The sequence below is a fragment of the Mycetomoellerius zeteki genome, unplaced genomic scaffold (genome assembly GCF_001594055.1).
Source record: "Mycetomoellerius zeteki isolate Tzet28-1 unplaced genomic scaffold, Tzet1.0 scaffold35, whole genome shotgun sequence".
Classification (NCBI taxonomy): Eukaryota; Metazoa; Arthropoda; class Insecta; order Hymenoptera; family Formicidae; genus Mycetomoellerius; species Mycetomoellerius zeteki.
The window spans coordinates 2,611,821-2,631,252 of NW_017257338.1; the positions used below are offsets into that span (position 1 = coordinate 2,611,821).

The 19,432-nt window shown below is 37.4% G+C and overlaps 1 protein-coding gene across 1 annotated transcript; it reads left to right on the forward strand.

Annotated features, from left to right (window-relative positions):
• The first annotated feature begins 691 nt into the window (after positions 1-691).
• Positions 692-18,672, forward strand: tty (tweety). The gene is made up of 9 exons (XM_018452806.1): positions 692-774; positions 10,025-10,237; positions 12,852-13,124; positions 13,455-13,789; positions 14,019-14,450; positions 14,581-14,682; positions 14,854-15,093; positions 15,638-15,795; positions 15,910-18,672. The coding sequence occupies exons 2-9, from the start codon at positions 10,100-10,102 to the stop codon at positions 16,407-16,409; spliced, it is 2,178 nt and encodes a 725-aa protein (XP_018308308.1). The 5' UTR covers positions 692-774; positions 10,025-10,099; the 3' UTR covers positions 16,410-18,672.
• Positions 18,673-19,432: the final 760 nt, after the last annotated feature.

Sequence of the window (19,432 nt, forward strand, 5' to 3'; positions counted from 1 at the left end):
CCGAAATCAAACTGAAATTTCGGTCGGACTCCAGTCACTAATATCTGGTTCCACCAGTGTAAGATTAGCTTTAGTATCAGTTCAATTTACTCTTTATTTTTTCTAATTTTTTAAGATTAAATAAAAAAACAGTAAGCTAAACCAAGATTAAAGTTAATCTACTTTAGTTCAAAACGGGCATAAGTATTTTTTTCTGATACACTTTAATCTTGGTTCACAACTCTTCATCTTTTTCCAATTCTTAGAACTAGAACAAGAAGAAAAGCTAGTTGAACCAAGGTTAAAATTAAACTACAAGATTAAAATTAAACATAGAAAGAAGCATATGAGTGTGTTGAAAATAATTGCGCGAGCGACTCCGCCGGAGTCTTGAATGAAACGATCGGAGTTTGGTCGAAGTCGCCCCGAGTGCGTCATCCGTTCGGTCCGCGTTTCGGTCGCCTCGTGCCCTCTCCCGCCCGCATGGATGTGCGTCCGTCTCTCGTTTCGAAGAGCGCCGGAGCCGAAACGAACGAGAACGGAGCAGAACGGAGCAGAACGGAGTGGAGTAGCGCGCGGCCCGGCCTGGCGGCTGCCCGTAAATCCTCCACGGGATCGCGCGCAAGCGGGAACGCGATTGGTTGGGACGGCCGCCCCACCCCGGCGGTCGCGTCGCCTACGCTCGTCATTCTCCGTCAGTCGGGCTTGGGCCACGATCCGGTGTGCGTCGTATGTCGCGATTTCCGTTCACGTACGCGAGCGTACGGATTTGTCACTGAGAGGAAAAAAATTGAGGTAAGAAGTAAACCGTCCCTCGTAAATCATTTCGTCGTCGCGACGCCCCCCCCCCCACCCGTCGATGCCCGCGATGTCCGTCGAATCACGTCCGCGGGATGGAGGGTGAGGGTGGTTGGGAAAGGGGGTGGAACCACCGTCGCGCTTCTGTCACGCGAGCCCACCGCCGGTGGGACCACACGCTCTCTCTCTCTCTCTCTCTCTCTCGGACTCGCCCTAACTGATGTATACATATACCATCGTCCGCGCAGTGCATCCCCGTGCGATGCGGCGTGCGTTTTCTCGAACGTCACAAAGAACGAAGCGGCTACTCCGTTCTTGAGATAAACGTGGTCGAAAGAGAGACGACACGGTATATACAGAACGAGAGAAAGAGAAAGAGAGAGGAAAGTGGAAGGAAACAGAGGAGCCCGATGGCGCTCACGGTCGTCTTCGTGTGTACTCTCGGGGATCGATACACGGTACACACTCCGGGTAACGATGTGTGGGTGCAAGAATACATTACACCGAGCTTTCCATATGAAACGCATCGGTTGTGTGCCTATGTGTGTGTGTGTATATTGTGTGTATGTGTGGGAATGAGAGAGAAAGAGAGCGAGTGAGAGAAAGAGCGAGACGCCGTCGGGACGATGGAGTATGTTGAGTTGGATTTCGTCGAGCAGGCCTCAGTAACCAAAGAAATATCACCAGATGTTGCGTAGCGTGGTCCGAGGTGCTCGTAAAAGCCGGGTGTTCGTTAAGTCGCACGCGGACCCCGAAGGCTGAAGAGCGAGAAAGAGGGAGAAAAGAGAAAGAGAGAGAGAGAGAGAGAGAGTGAGAGACGCAGACGGAGGCGAATACCGAAACCGCCTTTTTCCGCCTCGCGAGAATCGCGAGAGGAGCTCGGTATCGCGCGCGCGGATATACGGATACGCGGATGTGTACCGCCTTCTATACCGCGCCGCCGAGTTATCGAACGGACCCATTTTCCTCGCGCATGCAACGCAACGCGACGTCTCGAAGGCAGTCGGAGTAAAGTCGAAGGAACGTCGCGCGCCGCGGCGACGAGCGACGACGACGAGCGCGGAGCGGCGATATGAACGAAGGTGGCGAACGAGCGTCAGAGCGGAGCAGCTTACCACCGGCGATTACGTTGGGTCGATGACTTTTTAGCGGGCGATAGCGTGCACCGACCTTAGCTTCCTTTTTCCGCGGCTTGAGAATTTTATCTAGGAATTTTGGCTGGGGCGTTCTCGTGTTTCGGGGAAAGGCCTTGTCCTTCCGGAGGAAGGGACGCTGCGAGATTTCGGGGCGACTTCGACCGAACTCCGACTGACTTGAAAGACAATTAGTCCGACCGATACGTGGAAAGAATGATTTCGCTGAGGTATCTAAAAATTTCTGGTTGAAAATAGAGGAAACAGAAGATTCTGATCATATCTATATAATTTCAGTAGATTTAGTCAGAAAATTTTGTTTGTGTGTGTGTGTGTGTGTGTGTGTGTGTGTGTGTGTGTGTGTGTGTGTGTGTGTGATTCGTCTATCAGAACTCCAATAAGTCTAACCAGATTTTTTTATGAAAAAAATTTCTGGTTGAAAATAGATAAACCAGAAGATTCTGATTATATCAATCAGAAATCCGGTTATCGCATATAGAATTCTCGTAGATTTAAGAAAATTCTGATTCGTCCATTTTCAATCAGAATTCCAATTAATCTAAGATTTTTTTTTAGTGTAGATATAGATTTGAAAACAATTTTGTTGGACTATCAAAATAATTGTATAGGAAAGTCGAACATGATGAGAAATATTTCAAAAGTATTTTGTTATTTTAGCAACCAGCTTGAGTATCTTCATAATTATTATGATAGTCCAACAAATTATTTTAATTCAGTTTTGTATCTAGCTAAACTTTTAGATACTTCAGTAAAAACGTTCTTTCCGTGCAGAATTGCTTCTAGCAAAATTTCTAGCTATACAATTCGTCCTTAATGTAATTTTTTTTGTCAAAAAAGTATATAATTGTATTTCTGTTAATCAAAAACTTCAGGTGTAAGTACTCGATAAGGTAATTAGAGTTAATTTCGAAGTCTCTGATTGAAATCTTTTCGCAACTGCGATCCGAACAAAAGAAAGCGTGCAACGAATTGCTCTCTTTTGAAAAACTTTCGTTAACTCCAATTCGAAGCGTTAGAAATTAAATCAATGTCAAAATAAACGTTAGATTAGAATTTGCTTTCATTAAATCAGTTTTTATTATATTCAGTTTGATTTACTCGATTTAATATAAATCGTTTCTTGAATTTTTTAGAAACTTGAGAGACTCGTATCTGAGAAATACGGATAATTAAAAAATTTACAAACATCTCACGTATAATATCTCACTTTATCTCGCTTTAAGATAAAATTCCATGAATATTGCATAACATTGACGCATGTTGATTTACATTGGATCGTAAACAAATCAGTTAGTCTACGACTCTAATCGAATTCTCTAATCAAGTCACGTCACTGTGAGAAGAGAGGAATAGAATGAACGAATCATTTTTCATCGTCTTTCCCACTCGACTGAAATTTTTCACGGACGTCCACTCGTTTCTTATCAATGTCGATCTACGGAAGCTTTTCGAGGAAGGTGTGGAAACGCGGTGCATTATGCACGAAGCTTGTGAAGTATAGACGTTCTTAGAAAAATACATGTGCAGAAAGTATTAGAGAGACAATCCCGTAAATATTGCATCGCGAAACAAGCGCGCGGCCCAGACATACGGAAGGAAGAAGAATGAGATGGCAGAGGAATGCGGAAAGTATGTGCCGCATGAACATATACTTATCATTTATGTTCCTTCCGTTTGCTCTTTCCGCGTTTATGGCTCTGTCCATTTTAGTCACGCTTTTGTACATTTTGCCACATTTCGCCGCTATCTGTTCTTCCGTAAGGCCTGAAGACACACGGCTTTTTTCCCCTAAATATACAAAGTGCTGAAAAATACGACCACAAGAGAGGGTCGCGTATTTCTTCTGCTATTTTGCTATCGAGTTTTTCTTTCTTCTTCGTAACGTATTGTCAAAACGCGCATTGGAAAAAAAAGTTCGGTTATATTAATTGGAATTCTGTTTGAACATGGATAAATCAGATTTTTCTGGTTGAATCTTATAATTTTAATTGAGATGACTATTCTAATACGATCAAAATCTTCTGGTTAGTTTTTAACCAGAAATTTTTCTCAGTGCCTGTTCGTTATACTTATTTTTTGCCTCTTTCCATCAATCAAGATTAACTTGTTAAATTTTAAACTTAAAAAGTATAATTAAGACGGACACAGAAATCTTCAGCTCCATTTTAAATATATTAAACGTAATAAGATTTAACTGTATAAAAAGAACGAATCTGCTTATTCTGAAAGTATATAGAAAAAAATAATTTTGCTGAAGTATCTAAAAATTAAGCTAGATACAGATCTTAAAATAAGTTTGTTGAACCATAGAAAAAATTATATATAGGACAAACTCAAATTGGTTACTAGAATGTCAAAACTTTTTGCTGTATTGCTCATCGTGCTTGCACAGTTGGAAAAAATGTGTTGAATGTAACACAAATCGCATGTCCCAAACGGTCCACTCAAATTTTTGAGTTAATTTTACACAAGATAACATCGACACAGTTTGTAAAAAAAAAACTATGAAAGCACATTTTTTTTAGAAAATTAACATTTATGATATGTTAAATTAACACGTATTTTATTTATTTGTCTTAGAATTTATGTTTTAAAACACATTATTTTTATGTTACTTGTTCACTTACTTATAAATTGTGTTATTTTGACACTAAGAAACATTGAATATCAATTTCACAAAAAATCTTTAAATAACATAATCACATTATGTTAAATTAACACTCGAATATGTTAAAAAATTCAATACAAACTGTTAACACAAACGTGAGTGGATTGTTTCCAACACAGATACACAAATTTTTTTACTGTGTGAGATTCTTATGTAATTATTTAGATGATCCAACAAAATTATTTTCAGATCTGTATCTATATAGCTAAATTTTTAGATACTTCAATTAAATTATTCTTTGCTTTCGTGGATTTGACTAATTATTGCAATTTAACATTCCACAATATTAACTTCGCAATATAATAATCGTTCCAATGTCAAGTATCTCTATTTTACATGCAGAAAGTGTGAAGTACAAAAATTTCATTATCACTCGCTCTTATCGCTCGCTTTGTTGTGTATACAAGATTAATTTTGAATCACGCTTCGGCGCGACGTTCGCGATCGCGTTTCGATCGCGACGAAAGACGAAATGGATACGCAATTAATTTCGCGTAGCTCGTCTCTTCGACCTATCATGGCCCTTATACCTGAATATAATACGTCGTTCATCCTCGATCACCGAAGTCTTTCGCGGGGTTACCCCGGTCGTACGGCGACGTTATAGTCACGTTATAGTCAATCGATCGTAGCGGTTTGCATGTCGCGATGACCGGCAGCGTGATCGGTCGATGACTTTTTGCACGCGGCGATGCGCGCAATTCGCGATTTGCGATGCGCTCGAGTCGGCAGCAGGCGGTCCGATTACTGTTTTAATGTCAAAAAAAAAAGAACAATCTGTTGTTCCTCCATCGAGAGCGAAAGATTACGTTGTAGGTACACTGAAACGATGAAAATTTTATTCTGGAATAAACCGAGAGACAGGTGCGAGAAAGCTCCGTTTAAAAAACTTGCGCATATAAGTGCAGTATAAATTCCTAAAATGAATTCGTTAAAAAATATCGTTAAAACACTGGTAAATTGAGAGATAATAAAGGCACTAATAATAAATATCGAGAAATGAGGAAAACTTAATTGGCATTATAATCCATTTAAAAGTTTTATATATATATATTTATTTATTTTCCGGAAGGTTTGTCTCTTGTGACAAAGCACAATTTTTTCCTTTACTCGATATTGCCAGAGAATAAGTTCGTGTTACATGCACATTCTACACTTTGTGTATTTAAAATGAAATAGACGTCGTGCCTGACTCGAACAGGAGGAAAAATAAGCCAGAGCATAGAAAATAAAACGTGCGATAGAAACGGACTATAATAGAAGATTTAGTTCATTGTTTCACACTCTAAAGTTAGTTTTTAAATTTTAAACTTGGGGAATTTTATTAGGTATATATTTCCACTGTCTAGACATAGTTTTATTTTATGATCGAAATATCGAAAATACGTATGTGAATATTTATGCAATTTTAAATTTATGTGCGCGATTTACGTATCTATTAAAATAATATAATTATCAGTTTTTAAATAAAATATATTTACTTTTTTTATATCATAATACAAGTAGAGATATTTTTAGAAATCTAAGTAATTTTGAAACATTAGAAAAAGTTATTTAAAATTCCAAATTCAACATAATATTTCTATCAACGAAACTTGACATTTCTGTTTTTAAAGACTTGTCGTCTTTATCTTGTATCTTTTAACTTTATTTTTTTTTAACTCATCGTATTTAACTATATCGCGCAGTTTTACGCAAGTGCCAGAATTGATAACAGCTGATTACAGTTTTTAGTTGAGTTTCACTTTCAAAACTAGAGCATCGACTTCCAGATTATACGTTTGTATATAAATTCATATGTTGCACGAAGCCGATGAGGTTAATATTAAGTTCGAACTGCGTTACAAAATTAAATAAGTTTAACCTCCCTTCTTATCAAGTATCAGGCTGAATCCAAGTAACGCAATATTGTGCTCTATTTGGCTTTCTGTTAATATTTTTTTTCACGACTAAGGCCCAGTTCCACAATTCACGGTTAACTCTTAACCGAGGTTCAACTTGTTTCTCATCTCTTTCCAATTCTAGAATTAGAAAGAGACAATGAATAAGTTGAACCTCGGTTAAGCGTTAATCGTGAGTTGTGGAACTGGGTCTAAAACGAAATCAGTGCACTTTGTACTTGCAAAACGAAGGGGAACAATGTGCTGTGTCGCCGTTGAAAAGGAAAGACAGGCCTAGGAGAATGACGGTATACGAGGCAGGATGACAGTATAAGTGGACGGATGGTAATATAAGCCTTCATTTAAAATCACGGTATGATTGGCAATGACTTTATTTATCACTCATACAATGATGCACGATGAGTCAATATAAATGCGCGTGATACTCGAGCCGCAGGTTTCTTCCGGCATATAGCGATATAGGTAACTGTCGGTTTTATCGGAGGAAAACGAATATACATACAGCTGTTCGTGTGAGTGCAAAATAAAGAATTTTGAACTTAGTAACACAGTTCGAATATTTCGCACGGTCAGCGATCGACTTTTGTTATACCCGAAAGAATTAACAGCGAGCACAGCGAGAGGAAATTTAAATAATAATAGCAGCTCTCACTTTTGCAAATGGATTGATTATCCGCGTCGCCGAGTATATTTAAAATTTTTTGCATAATGCAGAGCGTAAAGTTCATCATATCTCGATATTTGTTTCTACATTTGAACTCGGGAGCAGTCTAATTTTTTTATTACGTAAACGATTATCTGAAGTGTTTTTATATTTCAATTAATGACTGTTATTAAGAAGTACTGTATATTATTGATACTTTTCTGATTTATTAGTATTTGAGAACATCACCGATATGGATTTAATCACAATTTTCTGAAATAAATAAATAGAAAGCAATCAAATATTAAATGGAATAAACACGTTAAGTAGCTTATTATGACAACATTTTTATAAAATAAAGATTTTGATATAAAGCTTTTCTATTATATGTGGATTTTCGGATTGCATATTTAGAGACTTATAAAGAATAGTTAAACAAGAAAAACAAAAATTGTTAAATAATATCCATATAAAGGAACGTTTTATAACAATTTACATTTTTTATGGCTGAGATATCGCAGGTGACTATTCCCAGATTAAAAAATATATACATGTGGATTTAACATCATGCGGTGTTCATGCAATTCTCGTGTTGATGTTGATATAAACACCGACATATTATGTGTGGATTTAACACCATACTTTCAAACCTGTAGTTTTAAATCCACATCCATATTTTTTAGAGCGCGCGTACATTCATTTAATAATTAATTTGCAATTTAAATTATTCCATTCGCCGTACTTGGGAAGGATTTTGCGTGCTTGAGAAATGATTGAGATTATTTAGTCTTCATTTCGAAATATCAAACTGTGATATATCACGCAATAAGGAAGTGTTTATTGTGTTACAAGGCTATTGTTGAGATCGAATATCACGCACCGTCGTGAATTTTCTGGCTTTGAATATACCGAGCGTATATTGGAAGCGTGCTGTACCGAGTTGTTGGCGATGTTGACGCTTCAAGGATAGAATGGAATCGGGAAAGTGGGTTAATAAACCGTACGTGTACGTTGCACTTTATCGATCCGCGATATATTTATTACGGAGATAGGTATTTGTTGCTCGCGGTGGTGTCTGCTGGAGCTTAATATAGAGCGTGATGCATATAAAACGCATTGCTAATCGGCTGAGACCGTTATATCATATTTGATACTGTACATGCAAATACGTTCGCATGTGGCGAATTAATTTTCATTAATATCATTACAGAAATCCGATTGAGACACGCGGACGTGAGTGTTTTATTTATTAGGTCGGCGAAAATGCACGGTATTAATTACGGTGTTAATTTATCAATGTGCTTTTAATAATACAAGATAAATGAAGCGTGCTTTTGTTATTTTTCTTTCCTAAATTTAACGATCTATCTTATGAGATCGATAATAATCTCTAATTTTTTCTTTATTATTAAAATTGTGATAAACGATGGTGTGATTTTTTGCTTTTACATATAATATTCTTAAATTTTTCAAAATTAGTACAAATCGTATTTAAATATAAATATTTTCTAGTTTATTGTTATCACTATTAATATTATTATTATCATTATTACCATTATCTTATTAATATCTATTATTATTACCACATAATAGATTATTAATTTAAGAAATAATTGTGTTTATTGTTGTAACTCGATTTTAAATCCGTTTTTTCTTACTTCAATATTAATGTATAAAAAAGAAAATGCATTTAAAGAGGATACAAACTAAATAAACATTGGAAGTTTTTCAAAAGATTTAACGATAATGCCGGTGTTGGAGTTTATTAAACCTATTTCAGTCGATTTAATGGCTAAAAAGCACCTCGGGAATCCTTTCGGCGCGCTTTAGTGATGTCAATGAGGCGAGAGAGATGGAGAGTTGGCTGGCACAGACTTCATTAATTAAGCGCGCGTTGATTCCACTACGGAAGAGTTGAATCACTACGGTAAAACGTTTTGCGACACTGAGTGACGTCGGCGTATTTAGCCAAGATTGAATCGTGACTCGCAACGAAAGAGCGCAACGTGGAAGCTAGCGCAATATGCTAATGAAATGATAATCGAATTAAAACTCTCGATGAGCCTTTTTAGAAAATTTGATTTAATTGCGAGTAATTCTCTTCCCTGAATCGCTAGAATATCGTGTGAAATGGCTCGTGGATGAAATTAAACTACGATTCTATTTTCGTTCTATTTTAATTCGATTTTTTAATTGATTTGTAAAAACGTCGATCATCTCCGGAGAATTAATATTTTCATTGCTCGGCACGATTTTGATCCAAATCGCAATTTAACAAATGCCGTAGAATGATCGAAATTTATATATGCGCAATGAATGAAAACGCGAATATTCAGTGAAACAGAAAACTTATTCCATTTAGCTGGAATCACGATAGAGAATTGATGACATTTGTTAAACGATGATGTGACAGAAAACTTTTGGCACATTTCCAAGAAAAATTTACATTTACATTTATTATATTAAATCTAATATTTCGTTCCTTTTCATCTCCATGTTGGAAACAGCACTCAAAATAATTCGGGTCGTAACTAGAACCTGCATTCGATTATAGAGAACAATTGGAACTTGACGTAATTGGATAACAGTAAAAGAATGTTTTAATAGTTCACGTTCTAGATCGAGCTTTTAAATGTATTTATATAAAAGATATAAAACCAGTGGATGGTGCGACATCGTGTAGGAATTATTATTCGATTATGTAAATACGGAAGTCGGAAATATCGCGCTGGCGCAGATGTTCCTTCAATTAGGCACCGCAAAAACTTCGGGCTCTACTTTTGTAACGCTCGATGACGCAACGTCGAGTCAGTACCGTTCTCACGCCTCTGACAAATTACCAAAAGTCTCATCCAATTAATTTGTTATTTTCTGATTACAGCGCTCGCGCGTAGCATGTCTTGACGAGTAGGACAAGCGCTTCGACTGGGTTCTCGGCAGATAAGGGTTCTCCATAATGGCGGGCGGTCAACAGCTTCCGGAGCAGTACACGGTACCACAATACGCGAGGATCTTCCACAGTCTGCCGCATCTGAACGTCTCTTTACATTCGGTCAATAATACGTTCAATCCCCACTCCGAAATCTATTTGGAGGTAGGTTCGCTCGGCACGAATCCGTCAATTCCGACTTCCTTGGTCCCAATTGTCATCCCCGATTGCACTCCCTTCGCCTGCAGCCACTATGGTGTGCGCAAAATCGATCTCATGGATTTAAACAAAGTGCGTCCGATTAATCGGCCGCGCTCGAACGGAGCCTTTAAGTTTCGCGCGGATCGAATTGTACGGAAAATCTAGATTTTATAAGGCCTTTGGTGACAATTTTAAGATAAATATTGCATTCATATCCGGCGACATGTGTATTGATAGTCGTCGAAACGTCTTCAAGAGGATATCAGCACGCTCGACTTATTTCCAATCTGGTCTGGATGTATTTCCGAAGTAAATGTATGCAACTGTTACATTTGATATACAAAATTTCTCTTCGTGCAAGATACCGCGAACGTTCCTTTTTTACGTCGAATCGAATCCCAATCTCCGATTTTTTTAACGCTTTGCGATCTATCTTTGGTCGTTTAAGGATATTTTCCAGCAAGAGATACAAATAACACAGTGTAATATAGTGATAATTTTAACAAAATATTAACAATTTTAGATGACAATTTACCGAATTAAATGAATAATTATACGCGCACTTTTTAAATGATAAATACAGATTGCCGATATATTTATGTTTGTATTTTGACTTATTGTTAGTTTCATGTAAAAATTTGTATTAACATACTGAGAGAAGCTGACCTAATTGAGGCTAAACCATTTATGTGATTATTTTATATATATATATATATATAATCAATGAAAATTTCTTTGAAATTAAAATACGGTTTTTAAAATAAAAAAAGAATATCTTAATTTCAAAGAATTTTCATTGATCCAAAGTAATAATTTGTTTGAATAAGAGCAAAGAAATATTTCTTTGAAATTAAGATTTTTTTTCTCAGTATATATATATATATATATGTATAAGAAAATTTAACATAATTACTCGCAAAAAAGATCTTGCGTTGATTTTGATACTCTTTTCTATTAATTTTTGTAACATAGTGAATCATTAAATTCTTATTATTTCCCAATGTTAAATAAAAATAAAATAATTACTGTGTTGCACTGTTTCTTGTTGGAAAACACCATAAATGTTGCGAAAATGGACATTAGTATGTTAATAGAGTATTATCCGTTCGAATAGTATCCATTAATTCCTGTTAGTACTTTGATCTTAGGACATCAGAATTTTCCATCAGTCATTCCGCGGGATATCCTTTTAACAACCACAAACGCCAATGGCATTTTGGATTTTCGCCTTTAGTCGGTTGTAGATTTGCGTTACCGGGCCGTAAGTGGAGATCTCGTATCGTCAAACGGATAAGAATCCAGAAAGCGAGCATCTGTAACGTAACAAGAAAAGAAGGTGCCGTATGCTCGTACAGAGTGCAAAACCGAAAGGGAAGAAAAAAAGAAACGATTCACATGTCCATGGAAGATAGCGGGATATGGCGAGGACACGGGAAAAAGAAGAGGACAAAAAGAAAGAGAAGAAAGGAGGACGAGAGGTTGGTGAAGAAAAAAAAAGAAGGCCAGAAGAGGGCAGGTGGATACCACGAGCCTGCGCAAGAATCCGGGCCCCATGAGTGTAACTGAAAAGCACAATGTCTGGGAAAGCTCAAACAATGCACAAAGGCTTTCGCATAATGTGCCCGGGGCGACTCACGGCAGCGGGCTTCAACATCTTCGGGAACTACGTCGGACCACGTCGGGCACATCCTGTTCTCCCTCCGTCGTGTTCTCCGTGTGTCCTCACACACTTTCGTTCCCTCTTCTTCCTTTTTCACTCGTCTTCCTCAGCAGTCGAAGTCGGGCGGACTTAGGGTGAGATATAACCACCGGCGAAAGAGGTGGGCCCGAAACTTTGTCTCGCTAACATTCGCTTTCGTCATGCATGCTCGACGGGGTGGATTGGCGAAGCTAAGACCGCCGAGAAATGAGATAAAAGCCTCGAGGGAGGCAGGAAGAGAGCGGTAGAAGTTACGAGACGGCCGTAAGTGCGGCTCGTACGAAGTAAATACGTAAATGCGCCTGAAATAGCGTTGCAATGCGGTTCTTGACGATGCATCACGACGCCGATAATATTGCTGTTTTAGAGTAGGAAGTGAAGATGAGAAAATTTTTGGCACGATACCAATTTTTCGATGTTATTTGTTTGGACGGTCTATTCTTCGAATCTTCGAATTCAAGAAGACACTTGAGAAGATACAAGAAAGCTTTTTCTTTAATTAAATTTCAAATCAGATATTTACTTTCAAAAAACTTTTTACTAGATAGAGAACAAGCAGTTGTTAATTTTATGAAATTTGATGGATAAAATCCGACACTCTAAATTTCTTGCAATAAAATCTTACTCCAAGAAAGTGAAAATTGTCACTCTTTTTCAAGAAGTTAAATATTTTCACTTTTTTTTCAAGGATGGTTGTATTTTCACTCTCTCGGAGTAAAATTTCACTGCAAGAAATTTAGAGTGAATAAATGGATTTTATATTTGGAGATGTCTTTAGATCTATTTAATATAATAATTTTTTTTTATAAGAGTATACGTAAAGTTTACATAAAGTTATAAAGCAGGGAGAAAGTCCATGATCGGATGTAATGTTTACAGAGCCTCGGGATACTGGGAAGTATTCCGGCAGCCTGGTTGATCTTAACTTTACTGGTATTGCTGGTTTATTTGGTAACAAGATGCTGCGACCGGAGGCCGCGCCCCAAGAAGTCGATAACCGCGCTGAAGTGTTCGCTAGCCATCCTAGCGTTACTCTGTAGTGGAGCAGTGGCTGTTGGTCTTTATGGCAATGACGACGTACACAACGGCTTGGTACAACTCATAGCAGCTGCGAAAAACGTCGATGGGATCCTTATGGGCGTCAGAAATCAGGTATTTCCTATTTATTTTTCGCAGTGTTAATATTCTGTTTATCGTAATATATGTAATAAAAAATGTTTATTACATAGTAGTGTATAATGAAAAATTTCTGTAAATATGTGGATTTTAAAAGTAAAGATCGCAAAAAAAGAGAAAAAATATCCTTTAATTTTAATTTAAAAAAATTTTTAGTGTTTAAAAAAATAGAATTTTTTTTAAGTGTACGTATAGATAGACACTGACCTGATTTAGATCATTTAAAACAGTTTAAATAATTAAGTAGCAATAATTAAAAATAATTGTTATATTTATTTAAGTATCAACATTATACATTTCTTACAGACTGATACTATAGAAGCGACTCTGAAGAGAAAAGTGCAGCCGCAACTGACTGCTCTCGGAGACGAATTCGATGCCCCGGTCAGCAATAAAACCATGCTAAGTTGGCTGCTAGCGGCACTTAATGGCATGAAGCAAAATACGAGCATCGCTGTAAATCGAAGTTTTGAAATACGAAAGCCTTTGAGCGGTATTAGTCTTGCCGGCGCCATCGGAATGGGTGAAAAGATCGAACAGTTGCGATGGCCTATCACTATGGCGGTCCTGAGCGCTCTACTTGTCCTCTGCGTGGTTCTGGTGGTCGGTGTTGCACGGCACTCCAGATGTGTTCTCATAACGTATGTTCCTTTGATCGAAATAAGAATAGAAATCTTTCGGCGATATTCCTCATATAGTATTTTGTATCTTTTTTCGCATTTTTATTTTACACATTTGAATAAAACCATTTAAAATCGTAATAAAATTTAAGCAGAGGAATAGATCGTCTTCTGTACATTTATAAATTATTCTGTAAACACATTTATAGTTGCAAAATTATAAAGTCATTCTAATAGATTATCCTTTCAGATTTTCCGTATTCGGCTTGTTTGCGGTTATCGTCTCTTGGCTCATGGCGTCCTTATACTTGGCAACTTCTGTAGCTCTAGGTGATCTCTGTGTCTCACCCGATGGTTACTTGAGCAAAGCCGTACCGTCTACCTTAGCCTCCGAAGTACTGTCTTACTACACACATTGCGAGAATACGCGCAGCAATCCGTTTACGCTGAGATTGCGGGACACGCAACGTGCGGTGGATAACATGAGGCATAATTTGAACACGGTGACTAAATTAGCGCTAGAATTGTTCAAAGACCAGCAACTTCAGCCAAAACTCAGCAGTTTATCTACAGACGTTAATACCATAGACAGACTCATGCCAGGTTTATCCACGTTACTCGACTGTAAACCTCTGCACAAGCAATACGTTCACGCCGCCAAGAGTTTGTGTCACTTGGGATTGTAAGTCGATATTTTCTTATATTTTAATTATAATTCGGAAAAATTAAATAATTGTTTGTATTTTAATTAAAATGATTTTACGCGGAATGTGATATATATGCTTAGAATGCTTCTCTATAATGTGTTCTAGGTATGGATTGAGTTTTATGCTAATAGCCAGTTTAGCTGCAGGTCTCTTATTCACCGTATTGGTTTGGGTGGATTCTCATACGTGGATATATATACGAAAACGGTAAGTACACTAGCGGGAATCATTTAGAAAGAGGAGGGAATTAAGTATAATTTTATTTTTATATTTTGCTATTAATTACGGTGCTACGACAGGCACCGTAGAATCGTTTGCGTTCCTTTCTAAAATTTATGGTGTCTGCTGAAAATTAAGTAACCAATGCATTTGTTCCAGAAGGGATTATCATCAGGTTGACGAGCAAGATCCTTACTTACCACCGTCGGCGGCGTCACAGGCGATAGCAGCAAGGACCCTTCGAGGCCAAGGGTCGTACCCGCCTACAGCCCCTACGCTTAATTCGAATGCTCTTGGCACTCATAATACGATTAAGCAGCCTCTCTTGCTAACGCCGCCCCCACCGTCCTACGCTACTGCGACTGCTCGAGCACGTCAACTGCACGAGAGCATGTTAAAGTTTGTGCATGAGATTTTCAGTTTATTCTCTTTTAATTTGTTTAGCTTAAGGATATCAATTAATATCGCGCTAAACATATTAGATTCAATGGGTCTCCTTTGAATGTTGCTTTATCATACATAGTTTCATCATTATTAAGAATACAATTTTTTATCGATATTTATATATTAGTATATGCTTTTTGACGAATATACGTGATGAAATGTATGCATCATATATAAATAACTGTGCCATTCTTGATTTTATATTTGATGTGTTTAATTATATATTTTAAATATCTGTTTTTGAGACATTAAGCATTTCGAAACAGAATATTATTCTTAGCAAATAACAGTTTTGATTGCTTTATACAATATTATTACGAGAAATAGCATAGCGCGCTTTGTAATCCTATTTTATTAACATAAATATAACATATATAGACAGTTTTGCAGGCGTGATTGAATTTGGATTTATGTTTAGATAAGCTATAAAACGATGCCGGTCATTATGTAAAACAAAGATAATGCTGCAACTTTGTTCGTTCTTCCTCGCCATTTACAGAGGTGGGGGTGTTAACGGGAGCGGAGGGGGCGGGGATCACAAATCGTCTCAGCATAATCAGCAATCAACGGGTGGACGAACTGAGCACCGATCTGGACTCGGAGATCAACCTGGCCAGTACGCGACTCTGAGCAAACAGTGCAAGACGCTAGAATCTAGTGACTTTTACTGAGGGCACGCCCCCGCAGGGCCCGGTAAATGCAAAAATTAATACTCTTACGCGTATGTAACATTCATATTTACATCTGTTGTTATTACATTTCATGGTACAGGTAGAGAACCACCTTGGACGCCCAGCGTGGCTTCCTTCACCGGTACCCTGTCTCATAATTCGCACGGGCCCGCGCATCTTGCCACTTTCCAGGATTCGCGAAAGACACAAACGCTGGATCCGAAGAACCTGGCCAATCTAAAAAGGGGTCCGACTCAGGCCTGGAATCAAAATCGACCGCTTCCACCAAATCCCGCGAGTCAGCAACCTACGTGGGAGTTCGAGTCGCGCTCGCAGACTAATATGAATCAGTTTCGATCGTTGGTGCGGAACAAAGCGCCTAACATTCGCATTCAGGATCAGATGCAAGATCAGGTCAGAACTTTGGATAGAAATTTCTCGCGTAGCCAGTTCAACGGTACCACACCGCAGAACAACACGGTGCCGAACATGTACGGTACATACAATCGAGCGCAGGGAAGGCAGGAGAAGCCGACAGTGGCTACGCTGAGTCAGGTACAGGGTAGTGATCCTAATCTGTATGCTGTAACGGAACTCTAATCGTGGAGAAGGAAGAGAAGATGTGAAATCGTGAGTATTTGCAGAATAGAGGCATCGTTGACAAAGAGAGTTTTGTTTTTTAACAAAATTCAGAACATGCGATTTGGAGTTCCTATAAAATAACAGAGAAAAAGAAAATGACAAACTGATTTCAGAGATCTGCGATAAAAGTGAAAGAAATCAGGGGGGGAGGTGAAAAAAAGATTTTTAGAGAACTTAGGAACTTGTGTGAGACATACTTTATATCCGAGATTTTGTACTTGTATATCATGTACAGTGATTGTGTACGTCCTTCTATGTTATTCTCCCTCTTTGTTATCGCGTTCTTGATTAGACCGCGCGCGAAGTATCCAAGGACAGGCCGGAATGCATACTTAAACGTATGCAATTATATATTGCTTGTTGGCCGACTTGAAAGCTGCATGAACGAACATGCACGAAAGAAACCTTCACACAAAGTTTTACATTGATATATCGTTTACAGAGATACTGCTCGCTTGTTCATTCTAAATTAGCCGTTAATTTCGCGTGTGACGTTTAACCGAGGAGTTAGATATCGCGACTTGAAGGAGATACCAAAAGATGATGAAGAAACTACTGAAATATACGGTTTTTATATACTTTTTACATTTTAACCGAACGAATCTATGTTGAATTTTTCGTGAGAGATATTTAATATACTTTATATGTGTGTGAAAACGTATACATATACATCTAGTTACCGCACGAATGTCTGGTGATTTTTACGAGACTCTTTGGCAGAATTCGATTGATTATAAATCACGCTCGATACTGCCAATGCTCAGGCGAATATACTTTTTAAGTACAAAGACAGTGGTAGCACAGGCGTTATGGGTTTCAGTTTTTATGTGCAAACGAAAAAGAGTTGAAAAGGAAATGGATGTCCAATGTATCGATAAAGGATATTTGGAAACATACTTCCACAGGCGGTATTAGTTAAAAATACTCTTTTTAAAGACAGTAAAAAAAAATTAATCTGTCGCAAAAAAACTAAATCTTATTGTACTTTGTAAGAGTCGACAATGAATTTTTTGCGGAGCGCAGTCTTCCTGAGACCTTCTGTAACATCAGAGATATACCGAGTATATCTGGCAAAAAGAATATCTGGCGATTATTCGGTACTCGTCAAATCAAATCCAAGTGCCGGAGAAGTAAATATTGTGCCTGAATAATAGCCGATTGGACAAGTGTTGTTTACTATTACAAGTATCAACGAATGTTCGGTTGGATATTGGCAATTCTTTTTCAATTGCCACGGATGTCTGTCTCCGATAATATTCGGTACATCTCTCTTTCTCTTTATAATTGATTACTATCTAAAAGTTTGTAAGAGTTGGTAGAGATTTTCAACAATGATTGCAAATGACTTTGTACTGGCATCCGCATATAATTCAGTAAGTTTGTATATAAAACAATAACACTTAAGATTATTGAGTAAACGTGAAAAGTGTGATAAAACCGAATCTAGATGTTATTACGGATTTTACGTGAAAGCATTTTGCCATTTTTTTTGGTTGACGATTTGACCACGACTTTCGATTGCGGAAAGGGAAATCGTGCCATTCCAGGAATATATGCATTTAACGCAAACTACTTTCCAGGATTTTCTTAGGGCTTGTGTTTAGTCGAGTAAAAATCAATTATATAATCGCAATACCGAGCATCTTAAGAGGAGCGTGAATAGCAAAAGAATTTAATCCAATGTAAATAATTGTAATATTTATTACAGAGCGATAACTCGTAGACTAGTAGCATATAGTTTAGTTAAATGCTAATTTAAGTTTCGACGATAAATATATAAATGTGCGCACACGGCCACGTGCGCGTAATAGCAAATAAACGAATATCGTTTTGTTTACTTTGGAGATGAAGAAGTATCCTAGTCAGTATATAAAGTTTGTGTACATTCATTAATAAGATCTCTTGCCAAATTTTTAACCCGGCTCAATTTGAAGAAAACGAAAAAAAAAATAAGACACGTAAAGAGGAATCTTTTTTCTCAAAGAATATTTGTATCGTCACTATTAATACGTACGAAAGCTATATTAGTGCGTCATTGCCCCTCGATACATGTTCTAGATTTTAAGAGAAAAATTGCTGATCGAGAAAGTTTACAAGTATATAATCCAACTTCAGTGTTTTAGTACAGATATGCGTTGTATCCATAATATGTAACTATTTGTTGTCTCGATTATTTTTCTTATTTTGTAAGTATTTTTGCTTTCCATTTTCGTTTTTTGATCCGTCACGGTATCAATTTACGATAGACTTTAATCTACGGTTCAATTTAAACGGAAAAATTGACATTTTTTTATTTTTATTTATTTTATACAATTTATAATTTATTTTTTTATACATTGTTTTTCCTTTTTTTAAATAACTCATAAAACACTGGAGATGGACATCTTCAGATACTGTATAACCTTGGTTACTCGAGATTTTACAGTAAAGCGCGCAAAAACGGGATCAACATAGTATTGTTCAGATTAAAGACCTGCAAGTAAACACGTCGTTTGTTAGTCGGTGAGAAAATTGTACTAAAATATTTCTCTGCTAGAAGACATTTGACTTGCGCTCAGTGATCCGGACAAAATTGACGACGAGACTTACAGGCGATCGAGGAACCCGTTTAACACGTATTTTAAAATAATCTAGAAAACGTTGTTAAACTCTTAATATGAGAATTTGTAATTTAGATGATTGTTAACAGAACCTTTATTGTAATCGTTTGTCAATTTTTATAGTAGAATCGAGAGTCTGAGGCACATTGCACATCAGTTTTTCTAACGAATAAAGCAGCATTTAAGTTATTCATCATTTTTATACGGTAAACGTAATGTGGTATAAAAGAAGGCGAGAGCATCTGCGCAACAAACACGAACAAAAGAGGAAAGGAGATCAGGATGATTGAGAGAAAAAGAGAATATGTGAGCGAGTGTATACGTCTATTATATACATATATGTGTATGCGTGAGAGAGGAAGAGAGAGAAAGAACGGAAAC

Excerpts from the sequence above, each read along its gene's own strand:
- tty (XM_018452806.1), top strand. The coding sequence starts at position 10,100 with ATGGCGGGCGGTCAACAGCTTCCGGAGCAGTACACGGTACCACAATAC. Across the intron at positions 10,238-12,851 it reads ACTCCGAAATCTATTTGGAG|AGCCTCGGGATACTGGGAAG; the intron begins GTAGGTTCGCTC and ends TAATGTTTACAG. Across the intron at positions 13,125-13,454 it reads TTATGGGCGTCAGAAATCAG|ACTGATACTATAGAAGCGAC; the intron begins GTATTTCCTATT and ends CATTTCTTACAG.